Here is an 18,487-nt window from a genome sequence, read left to right as displayed (position 1 = left end):
GCTAAACAGAACTCTGCTCTAAGTTGGCTTCTCTGATTCCTTCCGCTGCTCTTTGTTTCGCCGCTAATGCTCTTTCCCACCATCTAGACAGATGTATTAGCTGTTTGGTGTCTTTGTTTGTTTTGCTGTCTATATGCTATGTATATGATTATATATGTGTGTATACTCACTTGTGTACATGTGTGTGGAGGTCAGATGTCCACATTGGCTGTCTTCCTCAGCTGTTGTTGTTGCTGTTATTATTACTGTTAGTATTATCACTAGTACTAATAATATATTTTATTTGATACTTGCAGTTCACTAATTCCAGACTAGCTGGTCAACAAACCTTAGTGGCTCTGCTGTTTCCATCTCCTCAGAGCTGGTATCACAGGTACACACTAGTACTCAGAGCTGGTATCACGGGCACACACTAGTACTCAGAGCCAGTATCACGGGCACACACTAGTACTCAGAGCTGGTATCACGGGCACACACTAGTACTCAGAGCTGGTATCACGGGCACACACTAGTACTCAGAGCTGGTATCACGGGCACACACTAGTACTCAGAACTGGTATTACGGGCACACACTAGTACTCAGAGCTGGTATTATACAGGCACACACTAGTACTCAGAACTGGTATTACGGGCACACACTAGTACTCAGCTTTTTACACAATTAAGAATCAGAACAAGTCTTCATGATGTGTGGCAAAGACCTTACTGACTGAACCTCCCTGCTCCCTGCTTTTAGTTTTGAAATCTTCTATGGATATTTTTCCTCTAAAGATCTCTTGCCATTCATATCTCTAATGGCAAAAAGACTTTTAGTTGATTCCCCGCCAACACCCTGGTTCACATGTCTGGTGTGATGGACGGCTCAACTTTAATTTGCTTTAATCTGCACAGCTTGGCACCCTCACTTGGGTTTACAATCACTGTCTGTAGACAGGGCCCATTCTGGAAAGGAATATAGTACTGTAGACCCATCAACCTAAGCACACTGCACAGGGAGACGTGCGTCCCGTGCATCTACAGGATGACTCTGCATTCCAGAAGACCCTACAGCAGGTGTTCTTACTTTAGGAAAAGTAAGACTTAGAGGCGTTCATAGAGCATTCTGTATGAAGGACATTTGAGAGGAAGACCCATAGAAGGTTTGTGGGCAGATCAAAGGGAACCTGAGACCTTTGGACAGGTGGCCTGATATGGGAAAGGAAGAGAGCAGACAAGAAAACACTTTGCTTTTCTGAGTTTTCAAAGGCATCTTTCTCCACAGTGCCTAGCACCTCCCCCATGATCCGATGGGAAGAACCAGGGGCTGTCCTCCCAGCCTGTAAGAACCCTCCACTGAACTGTTCGGAAGAGAGGCACTTCCACCCTGTTGGTTATTAAGTCTTCACGTGAACAGCAGGCTAGACAGCATGGGCACCCATGGCACCATGACAAACAGGTCGTGGTTACGATCCAGTTCCTTGGAAAGCCCATGGGTCTTGCAGAAGAGGCATTTTTCTGAAATTCAAACTGCCTAGGCACTTCTGGTACTAGTTTCTGGTATTTTGGAGGGAAATACACTTAATGTCTCTTTGCCTCAGTTTCCTCAATGGTAACATGAGATTTGAGCAGATGATTGTTAAATCCCTCCCAGCACTAAATTCTATACCTCTAAATGCTGGTGTCCAATGCCTTCGTCATCTACCAAATAGTTCCATGACTTCAGGCAGGTCTTTTAACCCTCTGGGCTGCCATTTAACCTCAGGAGTTTTAGGATATTGCGGTGGATTTAGCTCCAGCACCCAGCCTGGGGATAAAGCGCCAGCACTAATCTGTTAGCTGTGCTGCATACGTCGTACCCATGGGCTCGTCTAATGCCATCTGCGGCATTTGGGGGTCAGGATAAACGAGAAGCACTTGGCTGTCTCTAGGAGGAAGCTCCTGTGATAAAGATCTCTTGGTAATTAGTCAGCAGGACTGTTTTTTTTTTTTTCCCCAACTCAAATACTTTTCTGAGGAAGACTCGGTGTTTAAGGGTTTGGGGACTGAGAAGAGTGGTTCAGGGTTTCTTGGGGAAGAGGGAGCTTCCTGTTATCTGACCACTGGAGGTTTCGGAGAATCATTACATCTGACCTAGATGCACATAGCAGAGACAATAAGGGTCTAAGAGTGATTGAGATGCTTGAAAATGAAAATTACCCCTGTCCTTTCATTACGCTGTCTGCTCCAGCTGCAGCAGACTGGGTAAGAAGCGATGTCGATGGGGATTCCTGACAGCTGTAATTGTGGCTCTCCACTTGCATTCTAAACGGCTGGTGATCTAGTTAGCGGGTCTTTCCATTTATTTAAAAATAAAAGTCACTCGTCAATGAAAATAACTTGTATTTGTTTTATTTAAAGACATTCGTTTCTTCTAATAAGAATAGATAAAAGCAAGATGAAGCCTTTTTACGAGGTATAGAATAAATGATAAGGGTGGCCGCTTTAGCAGCAATGACTTTCGTTACCGAGTCTTTATTAAATGTGTCTAATACATAACGCAGGAAAATATGCAGAACTTAAAAACCAATAGTATTATTATATCCTGTCAAAAAATACTTAAAATCATAGATTTTTTGAGACATTTATCTAATAGTATTTATAGTTCAGCTGGATTCAGTGTCTTAGTCCAGATGCCCAGAAATACCATGTGGAGTTAGTCTATGGGAAAAAGGTTGTATCTAATTTTATGTATTAATATTTCCTAATGTAAATAATTTAAAAAACTTCCCATTTTGGTAATACTATAATAAATAAGTAAATAAAACGAAGCGAGATTGATTGTACAAAGATAATGGGGATGGCAGTAAGATACGGGAGTAGAACTAGCCTAGGCGGACATGATGGCATTTGCTGGAATTCTCGGGCTTCTGTGAAATGCTGTGACCCCAGGATTCAGCAGAAGGGACACAAAGAAACAAGAGGACGACCAAGCTAGCATGGTGGGGATGAGAAAACTCACATTCAACTTGATTTGATGGGTGAGACATAGCAGAGTCATTTTTAAATGAACAACAGCAAATCTCAAAGAAAAAGTAACACATGGCTGAAGCCAAACGCTTCTGTTACCTTACCTCATTCCTTTCTTCATCGAACAGTGTCTGCTCACTCCTCGGGGGCTCCTTTAGTAGGTCGATGCCATTGTCGTGGAAAACTTCCAAATTTGGGTTCATCTTTGGAACATCTCGCTGCTTTGGAACATCGCCCTGCTGTACAAAGCAGGTTTAGTGAGAGCTCGAGCCAGGAGCACTGAAGAAACAATCCCATATGCTAACCACTTGGAAAAAAAACGCTACAAGCCAATGGCAGCCTTTCAACAAATGTATTCCACAGGAGACCAATGTTCTCCCTCCAAGCTTATAGCTCTCATCTTGCCTTGCTCCTTTGGTAAAGCTCATTGCCAGCAAAGCCAACTGTTCAAAGGCCTTCTGGAGAATGAAGTGACAGCTACCGTAGGATGCTGCTGCAGGAACACTCTCTGGAGAAGGGAATGCTGTGTAGGACAATTTAAGCCATGAGGAGGCCGAAGAGCATCAGTGAGGAAGAAATGATGAGGTCTCCAGAGGAGAAGGAAGTAAGGGAGCCAGAGAATCCACACAAGCAAACTGGGAGACTTGAAAAGAGGAAGAAAACACAGTTGGGAACACAGGCTGTCTCCTGTGACTGTCCCTTGTTCCTGTGTTTCATGGGGCTCAGCCTCAGCCACAGAGGGAGTGGGAGTTTACAAACTGGCAGGGAGGCAGCATGAGAGCCAAGATTTGGGATGAGGAATGGAGGCACAGGTGCCCCAAGTGACAAAACACACAGTTTTAAAACGATGTTTATATTATAGTAGGAAATTGTTGTACACGGATCATGGTATTAGATGGTTATGGAAACAGGCATAATCCCCAAAGTGCTCATTACACTTGCTCAGAGAATTTGGGGAGATCCTATTGGGGAAATTCAGCTTTGAATCTCAACTCTAAAATAAAACCAGTTTGTACAACTGAGTGAGCCTCTTGGCACTAATACACACTTGGAATCTAAACCACAATGACAGCTGTTGTGGAAAGAATTCTAGATGTCAAATTAGATGTAACTTCAAATTCCAGGATGATTACTGTGACTCTGGAGACCCAGAGACAGCACCTTTCGCCTCTTTGCACCCTTATCTTCCTTCTGGAACAAGGCAAGTACCACCTACAATGGTGTATTCTTTACTCCCAGGACTGGGGAAGCAGAGATACCGGGATCTCTGGGAGTTTGAGGTCAGCTTAGTCTACATAGCGAGTTCTAAGGCAGCCAAGGGTTACAGAGAGAGACTTTGTCTTATGAACAAACAAACAAGCAAAACATCTAACAAACAATGGAGATCTTCTCTCGATCTCACGGCTACTTGGAAACACTGGAGATTGTCTGTACCTAAGCCTTTGTTAAGTGTCAAATTGTGTTACAAATAGATTCCATTTTTATCACTAGTCTAGCCTTTTGAGGAGTTTGTGCATCCTCTTTTTAATAGCTCCCATGTAAGAAGGGGTGGGGTCCTCAGGAATGGATTAGTGAACTTGCAAAAGAGAGCTGAGAGACCCTTTGATGTCACACCTCTATAGGTTTGGAGCGAGGTGACCATGAGGAAGCAGGATTTCCCAAGGTGTCAAACCACCATTGCTTAGATTTCAGATTTACTAGTTTCTGGAACTGCGATAAACAGATGTGTGCGTGTGTGTGTGTGTGTGTGTGTGTGTGTGTGTGTGTTTAATTTAAGCACTAAGTGTTACAGGAGAGCAGCAAGGGAGGAATAAGGAAGATTTATGTGAAGAAAGGGATCTTTCCATTTACACTTGGGTGTTGATAAGATTTTGATAAATAAGAAATCATGTGTTTAAAGTAAAGGTCTAGAAGCTGAAATCACTAAGGGATGTGAGATAGGAACCCACCATGAATGGAGGAACACAGCAATGTAGAAGGTGATGGGTCTCAGAGCCAGGGACAGGTCTCCTGGTGAAGGGTTTTCAATATGAAAGAACATGAACACAGCCATATTTAGGAAGTGGAATCAAACCCTGTATAGGATCAAGGGATCTGAATGACAGATTGAGAATGTAAAAGAGAGTAAAATCCTAACCAAAGGGAGTCCCTAAGTCATGGGGAATAAGAAAGTGGGGGGCAGACTACAGAAGCCCCTCCTCGGAGAACAGAGCTGTGGAAGGAAAGATGGGGGGGGGGATATCATTTGGAAAGACAAGGTTTCATCAAGCTGAAGATGTACAATATAAAGGAGGGCACTGGAGATGATGCCAAGCAGAGTCAGAGGAAGGGGTTTGCCCGCCTGTACGTGTGAGCAAAGGAGAAGAGTGAAGGAGAGGCAGTGCTAACAACGACAATGTAAGCTATATGGCTCACTCATACCTGACAAGTAGCTTCACAGCTGTAAAAATAATTACAGAAGGTCAACTGGCTTATATATTAGAAACATTAATACTTTTAAATTCATTTTGTCAAATCTACTTTGAAGAATTTATGTGTAAATAATACCAAATATTACCAAAGAATGAAAAACCCAAGGATGTTTACTGTAGTGTGTTGTAAAATGATGGAAAGAAAATAAGTTGAAAAACCTAAATGTTTAAAAGAAGGATAATGACAACTTGGTTGTGTAATGACTGAATTAAAGTTCCTTGACATTGTCTAAATTGAATAAACACTCAAATTTATGACATGAAAAAAATCATAAAAATATTTGCCATGAAATAGATATAATTCTACCTAAACTGCAAGTTCACAACAGTAATGACTAACACAGTTGGGTACCTTCACAGCCAAGCCCTGGACCTCTGCAGCATCCATTTAGGAGATTAAACCATTTGCCCAATTTGTGACCCAAGGGTATTCCAAGGCATCTGAGTTCTGATCTAGAGCCTGTGTGAGCTCTTAATGACATAGCTATAGCGATTATCCCAAACCACTCTCAGTAAGTTATAAAAACAGCATTAACCACATTTTCAAAGCATGACAACATATCTTTCCTTTAGTTGGTTTTTGTCTACCATAGCGATCATAAGCATTTACCCTGTTTTTTTTACCTACCATTTCATTTTAATTCCATGAAGGTTATAACAGTTACCTTAATTTTTCCACAATGCTAAATGTTCAGTGTATATAATACCTAAATATTAGTGTTAATTTCTTTGGTGCCATAATCTAGAGGAAGAAAAACCATTCCATTTATTATTTATGAATATAAACATAAGACTCCTTAATACAAATGTGGCTTTGGTTTTAACGGCACACATTCATCCTCTAGGATATGATCCATGAAAATGTAAACGAGACACCTTAATTGTGTTTAGCCCTCATTCCCAGCAACATTTTTCTCTGCAGTGATGGGAAAGAAAGAGGATTAATTATCATAAACCCTCAGATAATTATGTCAGAATGCTAAGAAACAAATGTGTATGTCAAGCCTCCTGAGAATTCATATTAGAACATCTCTGCACCGGAAGAGAGTTGATTAACCCATTTCTATTTATATCACTTGATAATACATATTCTAGGAAGAAGAAATTACCTCCAGTTTTTCTTTAAGCTCCATGAGAGACCCACATAATTCAGTGATAGATTCGAGAATCTCCTTATGTCTTGTGACAGTTTTCTCGGCATATTTCTGCCCTTCTTCCAAACCTGGGAAGGAGCAAAGAAAAACCTACATGTAAAGGGAATTCTTAACAGGAAAAGAGAAAGAACTAGATGTTAATTTATCTTCCAAGTGTCTTTTGTAAGCACTGGTAGACAGTAAACTCCTAACATATACTAAACAGAATAATCAATGAATGCAGGTATGTTTTTAAAAGCAAAGTGTAATAGTTTAGATATATTTGGATACAGGGTAGTGGTTGGGAGGGATGAAGGGGTTGGACATGGTCTCATGTAACCCAGACTAGCCTTAAACTCACTACATAACCTCCACTTCCTATGTGCTGGGATCGTGGTTTGATTAGGAAATATCAGGGTAAGCCTTGCATATTGAAGGCTTGGTCCCTCAGAGCTACGTTCAGAGGTCGGACTTTTGGGGAGGATCATGAGACCTCTGACTTAATCAGTGGGTTAGTTTGTTAATGAGTTAATAATTGAATTGACTGTTGGGAGGAAGTGGGTCCTGTGGAAAATGGGGATGCTTAGAGAAAATGGGTTGCTTGGGGAATATGCCTTTGAAGGGATAAATTGTCCCCAGATGCTTCTCTGTGTGTTTTCTGGCTGTGAAGTGAGCAACCCTCTCCACTATACATTCTTGCTGCCATAATTATTCTGTTCAACCTAAACCCACAGAAGTGGAGAAGCACAGCGTAGGATGAAGCCTCTGAAACCCTGAGCCAGGTTTACTGTCACAGTGACGGAAAACTTGCTAGCCTAGGAGTTCTAAAATAAAGACTTCTTTTGCTGTGCCATTGTCTCCTCTATGGAACCCAGCTAACGTTCTTATATTACTGTTCTTAAGACTAGGATTTCTTATTCAAGATAGTCAGAAATTCTTCACCACTTAGAGAATATACATTTCTCAGAATGACATTCAAGGCCTGTCATCATCTGGTTTGACCCTGCCTATTCCAAATATATGTGATTTTAATCTGACATAATTCCAAGCCAATCTGAGCCAGTAAAACATTGAGCCATGCTAAAATATTCCCACATAAAACATAGAATGGGCCCCAATCTCATCTCATCCCACCATCTCATCCCAGTTTCTGAGTTAGAAAAATCAATTTGAAATAGATTAAAGAATGAAATTCAAGGCCTGGATTTTAAAATCAGTAGAAGAAAGCAAACAATGCCAAAGTGAGCGGGGATTTTCCCGGAAAGCTCCTGAAAGCACAGGAAACAAAAGCAAACATGGACACAGGGGAATGTGTCAGACAGAAGGGCCTCTGCAGAGTGAGCAATGGAACAAAGTGCAAGGGCACTTTACAGAATGAGGTAGAACATTTGCCTCTGGTTTACTTCTGATGGGGGCTTAGAATCCCAAGGAATTCAAGCAACTCTACAGGCATGTCCCTCCCCAACCAAAACCAACCTGAAAATCAGCAATAACTTGATATATAGAGATGCATACTTTACATTGGTATGGACTTTAGTCTATTGATACAAATTTAAGGTTGGCTGGGCGATGGTGGTGCACGCCTTTAATCCCAGCACTCGGGAGGCAGAGGCAGGCAGATCTCTGTGAGTTCAAGACCAGCCTGGTCTTCAGAGCTAGTGCCAGGACAGGCTCCAAAGCCACAGAGAAACCCTGTCTCGAAAAACCAAAAAAAAAAAAAAAAAAAAAAAAAAAACCAAATTTAAGGTTGATTTTGTTACACTGTGTATATGTGTTTCTACCCTTGTTTAAGGTATTATGTTTATACAGCTCATTTAAAAATTCAATGTAATTAAAAATTAAATATTAATAGTCATTTATAATAGTCAAAGTATAGTCTTGTTAGTTATGTCTTCTAGATATAAAGAGATATATTTCAGTTAAATAATCTTCAACACTTCAAAGACCTACAGAATATGGCATTTAAAATGTTTTAAGAACTTAGACTTGTCAACAGTGAGACACATCTGCTCCTGGCAGGACCAATTACTTCAAGAGAAAGATGGGCATCCAAGAGTCTCCTTATGGAGTTTGCTAGCCATTTGGGCAAGAAATTGCTCTTGCCTGGATTGCTTGATGGTATGCTGTATAAACTGGACATGCAAGACCCACAGAAATGACTGCTGAACTTGCTGAAAGGTGAGACCATCCTTCAGGGTTCCTGTTTCATGAAAGAGTCTACTAGACATTCTGCAGAACACAGAAGAAAGTGACTGACAAACTGCTAATATAGGCAAAATTATCTTTGAAATTTCTTGTTTTGTGGAAAAGTCTTCCAGATATTATGGGCCTGTAGGCTGAAGATGGATACCCCAACATTACAGAAGAACTTTGGGTGACTGTCCAGGCAGCCAGATATCTCTATCAATTTTAAAGTTTGGGAAGTTGTTTGCAGTGCACTTTCTGTCTAATTACATAATATTATCCCTCTGAGGTCTTTGAAGAATTTAAGATAGTTATAGTTACAGTTTTTTTTAGTTATGATAAATGATAAATTAGATATGAAACTTTCCAGATACAAATAGACTAAATATTGAAAGTATAATACTTGCTTGATACTCATTTTGTTATATGTAATTTCACTTTGTTAAAGTTAAAACCTTCCTTTTATTTAGACAGAATAGGGGAAATGATGTGGGATGTCCTTCTGTATATGTGTTACTCTTATTGATTAATGAATAAAGTTGCTTTAGCCTATGGCAGGGCAGAATATAGCCAGGCTGGAAGAAATATAGAGAGAGGGTAGACAGAGTCAAGGGGACGGCATGTAGTTGGAGGAGAAAGACTCTCTAATGCCAGAACCCTACCAGTAGGCCACAGCCTTGCAGTGATACATAGGTTAACAGAAATGGGTTAATTTAAGATGTATGAGCTAGCTAGGAATACATCTGAGACATCGGCCAAAACAGTGCTGTAATTAATATAGTTTCTTTGTGATTATTCAGGTCTGGGCAGCTGGAAAACTAACAAGTAGTCTCTCTTTACAATAGCTGGAAACAAATGTTTCTTAAAAGAGAATGTTCATTCTGGGCTTTAGATGTAACCCAGTGGTTGAGAGCTTGATAGGGTAAGTGAGGCCATTTTTTTTCATCTGCTGTTGTGATACAATACTGACCCAAAACATCTTGAGGATGGTTTATTTCAGCTTGTAGTTAACAGTTCAGCACTAAGGGAGACCAAGGCAGAATTTGGAGACAGGAAATAAATCAGAGACCATGGAAGGATGTTGGCAACATGTTTACTTGCTTAGCTTGCTTAGTTACCTGTCTCATACAGCTCTGGCTCCCCTACTCAGGAATGGTACTTCTGACAGAGAGCTTGGTTCTCTCACAGTAATCAACAATCAATGAAATGCCCTCACAGACATGCCGACAGGCCAATCTAATGGAGGCAATTACTACTGAGATTCTCTCTTGTCAAGTATGCTTAGGTTTGTGTCAAATTGACAAAAAAAAAAAAAAAAAAAAAAAAAAAAAAAAAAAAAAAAAAAAAAAAAAAAAAAAAAAAAAACCAGGAAAAGCCCCAAATTCAACCCCTAACACCAGGCACAGAAGATAAAGTTAACATGCAATAAAGGACAAGCATTTGCTATGCGGTGGCTTTTAGGCCTAGACCATATTTCTTGACTACAGGAATGATACTGTCTTTGAATTTTGCACAAACACTTTGGACAGCTCCTGACGCATAGGAGGCTCTCACAATTAGTTTTTAGGATAAATTGGTTTGCACTTTGACTGGGCAGATGGTTGAGCAGCTACAGGCATTTGCATTCAAGCCTGGTGACCTGAAGGAGAACATGGTTTATCAAGGAGATGGTGACCCAGGTCTACGTGGTCAAGGGGGAGAACTGACTCCCACAGATTGCCCTCTGACCTCTTCATGTCCACTGAGGCATCTGTCTCTCCACCCACAAGGATAGGTAAAGCCGAAAAGTTCGGGGATCAGTAATGCTTTAGTTGTCTGCAAGACTTTATTTCATACTCCTAAAGTAATTATGTAATGTAGCATAAAAGATGGTTAGATTCTTGCACTGGTGAGAAGTCTCCGTGAGTTAAAGTGTTTACTGCCAAGCTGGTGACTTGAGTGCAATTCCCAGAACTCACTTGGTAGAAGGAGGGCCCTGATTCTACAATTTGCCCTCTGGCCTCTAAATATGTCTTATGGCCTGTGTAGTCTACGTATACACACACACAAGCACAGAATAAATAAAATATTTTTAAAAGGTGTGTTAGTTCTATGCTAAATGTGTGGACACTCATAAAAATCTATGTTTTCAATGGTAATATTCAATTATTCCTTTATTCTTGCAACAGTCACAGAACCCTCAGCATGCGATATGGTACTCTGAGTTAAGAGGTGAGATTTCATCTCTCTTGGAGACAAAACTCTAATAGGATAATCCAAACAACTAACGAATGCAAATATCAGTTAGTAATAAGAACCAGAACATTCAACGAGGCAGGCGTCAGAACTCTGCAAGGTTTGTAGAAGGTGATTTTATGGGGTATTTGTGAGTTCTTGCCACGCCTTGGCATTGAACATGCGCTGTAATACAGCACATTACATTCTCCCCTCGGCCACCAGCACACGAAACAGACAGAGACGTGTCTGCACTATCAGGTGGAACGTAAAATCGCGACAGACACCCACAGTGCTAGAGACGCCCTGAAGACCTCATTTTTAGCACGCTTTACATAACAACCATGCTAAGAGAGGGACATCCAGCTGATATTTTAGTGCTTTTGTTATTTTTACTATTTTACTTCGAAAATGAATAAACAATTTATTCTTAAGTGTTTCCTATTAGGCAGTCAGTGCACTCCGTGTCGCTAAGCAGTTTGTGGCTATCTGGGGGCAGGAGTGCTGTAGACTGAGTATCTGCCTGGAGCAGCTTTGGTCATCCAGAGGATGCATTCTGAACCACCTACTAATGTCTCCTCTAGGATGCCTTTGCCTGGTCATTGGGGATTTCCTTGTCTCTGAGGAACCACATCAGAGCATCATGGAAGTGTCCTTAGGGTCCCCAAGCACTGTCACCCAGGTGACTCTTTCCTCACCCTGGAGGAGAAGAAAGCAGTCATGAGGTGACAGAATTTTCCCATTTGTTGGACAGGCAAGAAGACCATGAAGGAGAGTTTTCTACCCATGTCTCAAATCCACACATCAAACTCTCGTGGAAACAAGAGACTGATAAGGTTTCAGGTAAGCTTTGTGCAAGCTAGCGCTGAATCTCCTCCTGCTCAAGGACTCACTGTAATGGATGTTACATTCCCTGTCTAGAGAGCTTGGCTCTGGTTTTGCTGCCCTGGAAAAGAATGGAAAGGGTGGACTGCAAAGTGAACAGAGAAGGAGGGCTGATACAAGATGGTTAAACCCCAGACCGCATCTCCTGCTGTGGGGCCCTCTGCCCTCCATTCTGTCCTCTGCTTACTTTTGCTGGATGTAGAACAGATCTTAAGACTTTTCTCAGAATAGGTGGGGACAGTGGGGGCCTTGATCTCCTTCCTGTTGGACTGGGTTCAGTATAGACTTGTTTGGCGGCAATCTCTGAGAATCACCTGAAAACTCACCATATAAGCGCTGAGCAAGGTCGATGACCTCCTGAATCCTTTCTTCTTGCTGAGGCACTGAAGGAGCAATGAACTTGTTGAACTGCCTGTGGAGGATCTCCACAGCTTCCTTTGTTTGGCACTCCATGAAATACTTCCCAACTCTTACAACTGTGGCGCTTGCGTCTTCATACCAAAAGTTACACTGTATTCAAATGGAAGAAATCACAGGTTAAAGAGATGTGTCCTTCTTAAGTTCTTCACGTTGACCACTGACGTTTCACATTTTGCTTACCTCAAACTTGTCCAGGTAGCCTTAAACTTCCCAAGTCTTACTAAAGAAAACATCAGCACATGGTCATATACCTTTTCACTTAGACGCCCAATGGATTAGTTTGATAGAAAATGTCCCCCAAAGGACTGGCTCTACTAGGATGTGTGGCTTTGCTGAAATAGGTGTGGTCTTGCTGAAAGAAGTGTGTCACTGTGGAGGTGGGCTTTTAGGTCTCTTTTGCTCAAGCTTCCCTCACGTGAAATGGAGACTACTTCCTGCTGCCTACAAGATGTAGGACTCTCAGCGAGTTCTCTAGCACCATGTCTTTCTGCACACTGCCATGTTCCATCATGATGACAATAAACTGAACCTCTGAAGCTGTGAGTGAGTCACCCTAATTAAATGTTTTCTTTATAAGAGTTGACATGGTCGTGGTGTCTCTTCACAGCAATGGAAACCCAACTAAGACACCCAAGGCAAATATTTTAAAAGTATAATAAAGAAATATACACAATAATTAGAAAGCAGAAGTATGGAAATAGCTTTGATTCTCCTGCCTTCTTAGATTTGTCTAAAATATAATGCCTAAGACAATGTTGGATAAGTTTTAAGAGCAATCAGCAAAAGCATTTGGGTACTGAAAGGTTTATAAACATTGGTTGGATAATATTCAAAATCCAGTATAATCAACAACCAAACACTGCTAATAAGCCCATAAGTAAATTTTTTTCTTAGTAATATATTCATGATCAAATTTCCTATAAGAATAAAATTTAGAGCATGGATCCAGGAAACACCATCCGAAGAAAAATATTCTACCTTTGTGAAATAGAACTGGTCATTACTTCAAAGCACAGTTGAGGTATGAAGTAATTTTTCACTAAAAAAAGTAACTGTGACAGGAGGAATTGTCCGCCCCAGGCCAGAGGCATTTGTGCTGGGTAATAAATAAATAATAATAATAAATAAAAATAAATAAATAAAGTAAAATAGGACTCCGTGTTAAGCCAGTTAAGACAGTAACAAGAAGCTTCAGCAAACCTGTACATCATGTATCAAAGAAAAATCAGCTGCCTCGTAATGTGGTGTTCAGTCCAAACACTCAACTGTATTAGCAGGACAGATAGAAAGTTTGTATTTCGGACTAAGAGGGAACAAAGAAAGCTTAAAACCCTCAGGTGTGGCCTCTCTGATCTGAAGTAAGAGTCAATGTATTGACCTTGTCAAACGTCGTGAATTTTAGGTGGACCTACTACTACTACTACTACTACTACGCCCTCGGCAGTAACCAAGGTTACACCCAGGAAGGCAGCACCTGAGATTTTCCCCCATCAGCTTTTCTGACGTATCATCAATGTCATGAAGTAAACAGACCACTTAAACATTGAAAATAATTTCCAGCAGTGACTGCAATATCAGTGGTTGGAGTTTGAGGTAAGGTTACAAAGAAATGGAAACTCTTGCAGTAATGCGGGAAGTAAATGGATCGAAGCTTTTGGAAGAGCCACTGTATAAAGCAGAAAAACAAAATCCCCGTAGCTGCATTCATTCCCTTTGACCTGGCGATTCAACTTTAGGGAATGACCCTGCAAGCAATAGTGAAGAGTAGCAGGACCAAGGCTTTCGTGGCAGCAGTAACTAATACAGCATTAGAGAGATGGCTCGGTGGTTAAGAGCACTGGCTGCCTTCCCAAAGGATCTGAGTTCAATCCCCAGCACCCACACAACAGCTCAAAACTGGCTGTAACTCCAGTCCCAGAGGGATCTGATACCCCCTGCTGGTCTCCACGGGTACTGCATATATACCCTGCAGAGACATACATGCAGACAAAACGCTCATGCATAAAATAAAAATAAAGATTAAATTTTTTAAAAATAGCATTTTTAGAAGAAATAGGATCTTTTTTTCTTTTGAGACAGTGTCTACTATGGTGCCTAAACTGTATTTGAACTTGCAATCTCCCAGTTCTGCCTCCAACTACTGGGACTAACTACACTGGGCGGTGGTGGTGCATGTCTTTAATCAATTCAAAAACTCAGGAGGCAGAGACAAGCAGATCTCTGTGAGTTCGAGGCCAGCCTGCTGTACAGAGCAAGTTCCAGGGCAGGCACTAAAGCTACACAGAGAAACCCTGTCTTCAAGAAGAGTTCTTTACTATGCTCAAGACAAAATATATTTTGAAGTAACATTACAGGAAGAATATAATCCCAACGAGAAGATACCTCTTCTAGTATTTCCTGGAGATGTTCATTCAGGTCCAAATTCACCCTGTAATCGGTCACAACTTTATCAAAGTCATCCACATGCTTTTGCAAATCCTCCATGGCTTCCCAAAGGATGTTAACTTTATTACTTGGATAACTTAAGAATGAGTCAGAAGTTTTATTATTAACTTTTTCCATTTTCTTCCTTAAAGCCTGTGGGCAGGGGGGAGGAGTAAAAAGGGGTTTTTAAAAGGCAATTATATTCTTACTTATGATGCTAGCGGTAAAACAGAGTAACTCAGAATCCTGCTGCTTCTACCATTCTGAAATATTAAGATTATAATTATTGCAAATGTACCTTGGAAAGAATAGTCTTTCTCTAAGATATTTTATTCAATCTATTCAATCAGTATTGGCAAATAAGCAGAAAACCTAGAAATAATATAAGGTATGTATGTAATTATCAGGAGCTCTGAAATCTGTGCTGGGCATTCGGGATGTGTGTGAGAGCAGTAAAGAAAAAAGGCAGAGGGCACACATGGCACACGGGGCACACGTATGGAGATGTGCTGGGGAAGCATGGAAATGCACAGGCCTTGTGCGTCTGGCAGAAACTGGTCCAGTCTGCCTCAGCACATACATCTCAACACACATCACTGGTGTGAGGTTGCAGGGATGGGACCAGAAGCTCTGCTGTTCCTGCTGGTGACGTACCGATGATAGTGATAGCCAAGAGCAAGGGTCCCGGATGATTCCAGAATAAACTATGAGTATCTGTAGAGATGGCTCTAGTCTGGTTTAAATAGTATTGCACATTCTCCTGGACTGAAACAAAACCTGGTAACCCAAGGTATGCACATTTCTCCTGTCTCCATGTGTCAGTTAGAAATGACTTGAAATTTAAAAAATGAATAAGCTAGAAAGCTCACAGAATGAAGGTGAGCTCGGTTTCAGACAACGAACGTTGTTTCCTGGGAAGAATGCGGCCATAAATTACTCAAGGAGATCTTTCTTGTAAGTTGGCCCACTTAAAATCAGCATCACACGACTGCATGCCAAGCAAATAGCTAAAACATTTCCAGGAAAACCAACTCTGGATTACAGAGAATAAAGTTATTATTTTTAAAGGGAAAATGAGATAAATCAAATACTATTTATTCCATTCAAAAAGTCAAATTATTATAAAAATAGAAAACCACCCTTTCCATCTCAATTCTGTTATAGTTATGCCTAAACTGTAACAATTTTGTACTAATTGTAATAATGATACACACGCACACACACATGCACACACACTCATACACTACTTTATTACCTGAATTTTTTCAGCATACATGTCAACTTGTTGGATTTGATACTGAAGAGTCTTTAGGTTTCGAGATTTTTCATTTTTTTTGGAGTAGCTAAACTTCAGATTGTTGAATTTCTTTTTTATATCTTTGAATGACTCTTTGAGCTACAGTTTAATAAAAAATAAAATTATAATTTCTTTACAACTAGAAAGACAATACTCATTATTATGAACAAAACTAAACAGCCCCAAACAGTCATCCCCTTAAAGTGTCTTCAGAATACTTTCAGTCAAAACTGGATTTCCTATGTGGACTCTTATCCTTTGATGAGAGTACTTTCTGACATATGATCTTAAACTCAGTATGGTCACATTGGTTGCCAAACAAGAAAATAGCCAACATTTTGAACATAAACTTTTGCTAACTCAAACTGTCTTATTTGTATTTATTTGACACAAAGTTTGACGCTCTTTCCATTTCTTGTATGCTAGTTTCGTTCCAGATCTTTCCATATCCTGGTAGTCTCTCTCAGTCATTATGTATGAAAATTATTAAGGCTCCAAGGAGCTATTCATGATGAAGAGGTCAATGAGGGCTTGACTTTGAGAATTGCTAGTACAGTCTATGAGATTAGTGAGAAAGGAGATTTACTTGCCCAGCTAAAGTTATTTCCATAAGCAAATTTTAGATGAGTTTTACTTCTTATATGTATAACTTTAACTTTGAAAATACAAGTAAGCACCCAAGGTGAGTGTCATTGCCACCAAGGGCAATGTTGACTATGTATAGATAGGACATATTACGATGGTCCGACAATCTGTCTTTATCAATGCACTAAGATTCTAAGCAACCTGGCACTTCTAAATATTCTGTTTTCTCTTGCTTCTACATATTCATGAAGGCTAAGTGTACTTCCAGGCAACTCACACTTCATATTATCAGCAAAGGGAAGCACAAAGAAAACATAAAAGCTAAGATTATATGGGAACTTTTACAACAAGAAAGAATCATGTCATGGTTGATAAATCTGAGTGATGGAAAAGAAAAGTTAGAAATACATTAAAAGTCTTCTCAAAGATAGCAAACAAATTACCCGAGAATACATAAAAGCCGTGCACATGTTACATCTTAGATTCATAATATAGAAAAATACATCTGCCCTAGAAAATGTATGCTTCCTCAAAACGCTTTCTCCAGATTTTCCATATTGTAGAAATAAAACAATGACTTTATCCTTAACTCTTCTTGAGGCTCTCCAAGACCCTGGCAGACCTGATTATGTATAAATTATTATACTTATACTTTTTTGCATAGGACATACTGATACTCAACCAGTATCTATTTTTACATAAAAAAATGACATTGCTGAGTATTAGTTTTAAGCTACAGACAAAACCAAGAACAGTGACCATAAAACCACTTTAACAGATAAACCAACAGTGTCCAGAAAGGGTCGGAAGAGCTGTAACTTCAGATTTTGAAAATGACTTCTTTATCAGGAGACCACAAAATATTAAAATACCCTATTAAGCAGGTATACTTATGAAATATCCATTAAATATTTATATTTTGTGACATTTGATAATTTAATGCATATGTGTTAATTCTAGCAGGAAGGGATGGATGAGTATATTTTATGATACTGTAATATAAAGGGACTATACGCTGAGTTATTAATAGAAAACTGAGGTAGGTTCTTTTTGTATCCCTAAATTGCAATCTGCAACTATAAATTAATAAATGCCCTCTCTGAGGCAGCCAGAGATTATTATTTAAAAGCTCCTTCCAGGGGAGGCGCCCGCGCCGGCAGACGGAGCTGGGAGGCGCCCGCGCCGGCAGACGGAGCTGGGAGGCGCCCGCGCCGGCAGACGGAGCTGGGAGGCGCCCGCGCCGGCAGACGGAGCTGGGAGGCGCCCGCGCCGGCAGACGGAGCTGGGAGGCGCCCGCGCCGGCAGACGGAGCTGGGAGGCGCCCGCGCCGGCAGACGGAGCTGGGAGGCGCCCGCGCCGGCAGACGGAGCTGGGAGGCGCCCGCGCCGGCAGACGGAGCTGGGAGGCGCCCGCGCCGGCAGACGGAGCTGGGAGGCGCCCGCGCCGGCAGACGGAGCTGGGAGGCGCCCGCGCCGGCAGACGGAGCTGGGAGGCGCCCGCGCCGGCAGACGGAGCTGGGAGGCGCCCGCGCCGGCAGACGGAGCTGGGAGGCGCCCGCGCCGGCAGACGGAGCTGGGAGGCGCCCGCGCCGGCAGACGGAGCTGGGAGGCGCCCGCGCCGGCAGACGGAGCTGGGAGGCGCCCGCGCCGGCAGACGGAGCTGGGAGGCGCCCGCGCCGGCAGACGGAGCTGGGAGGCGCCCGCGCCGGCAGACGGAGCTGGGAGGCGCCCGCGCCGGCAGACGGAGCTGGGAGGCGCCCGCGCCGGCAGACGGAGCTGGGAGGCGCCCGCGCCGGCAGACGGAGCTGGGAGGCGCCCGCGCCGGCAGACGGAGCTGGGAGGCGCCCGCGCCGGCAGACGGAGCTGGGAGGCGCCCGCGCCGGCAGACGG

The 18,487-nt window shown here is 41.8% G+C and overlaps 1 protein-coding gene across 1 annotated transcript in view; it reads right to left on the bottom strand.

Annotated features, from left to right (window-relative positions):
- Window positions 1-2,943: 2,943 nt before the first annotated feature.
- Ccdc141 (coiled-coil domain containing 141) overlaps window positions 2,944-18,487 on the bottom strand; it is a 134,813-nt gene continuing 119,269 nt past the window's right edge. The window contains exons 18-22 of the mRNA XM_050120635.1: window positions 15,972-16,112; window positions 14,675-14,869; window positions 12,199-12,382; window positions 6,566-6,678; window positions 2,944-3,224 (exon numbers count right to left, since the gene is read on the bottom strand). Of these exons, the coding sequence (XP_049976592.1) occupies window positions 3,081-3,224; window positions 6,566-6,678; window positions 12,199-12,382; window positions 14,675-14,869; window positions 15,972-16,112 (777 nt within the window). The 3' untranslated portion in view covers window positions 2,944-3,080. The remainder of the gene's footprint in view (window positions 3,225-6,565; window positions 6,679-12,198; window positions 12,383-14,674; window positions 14,870-15,971; window positions 16,113-18,487) is intronic.

Source organism: Alexandromys fortis, unplaced genomic scaffold (genome assembly GCF_014885135.2).
Source record: "Alexandromys fortis isolate MF-2015 unplaced genomic scaffold, M_Fortis_MF-2015_v1.1 scaffold_8_1_9099942, whole genome shotgun sequence".
Taxonomy (NCBI): domain Eukaryota; kingdom Metazoa; phylum Chordata; class Mammalia; order Rodentia; family Cricetidae; genus Alexandromys; species Alexandromys fortis.
The sequence above is the reverse complement of the archived record's forward strand: the minus strand, read 5'-3'. Positions and strand labels throughout refer to the sequence as shown.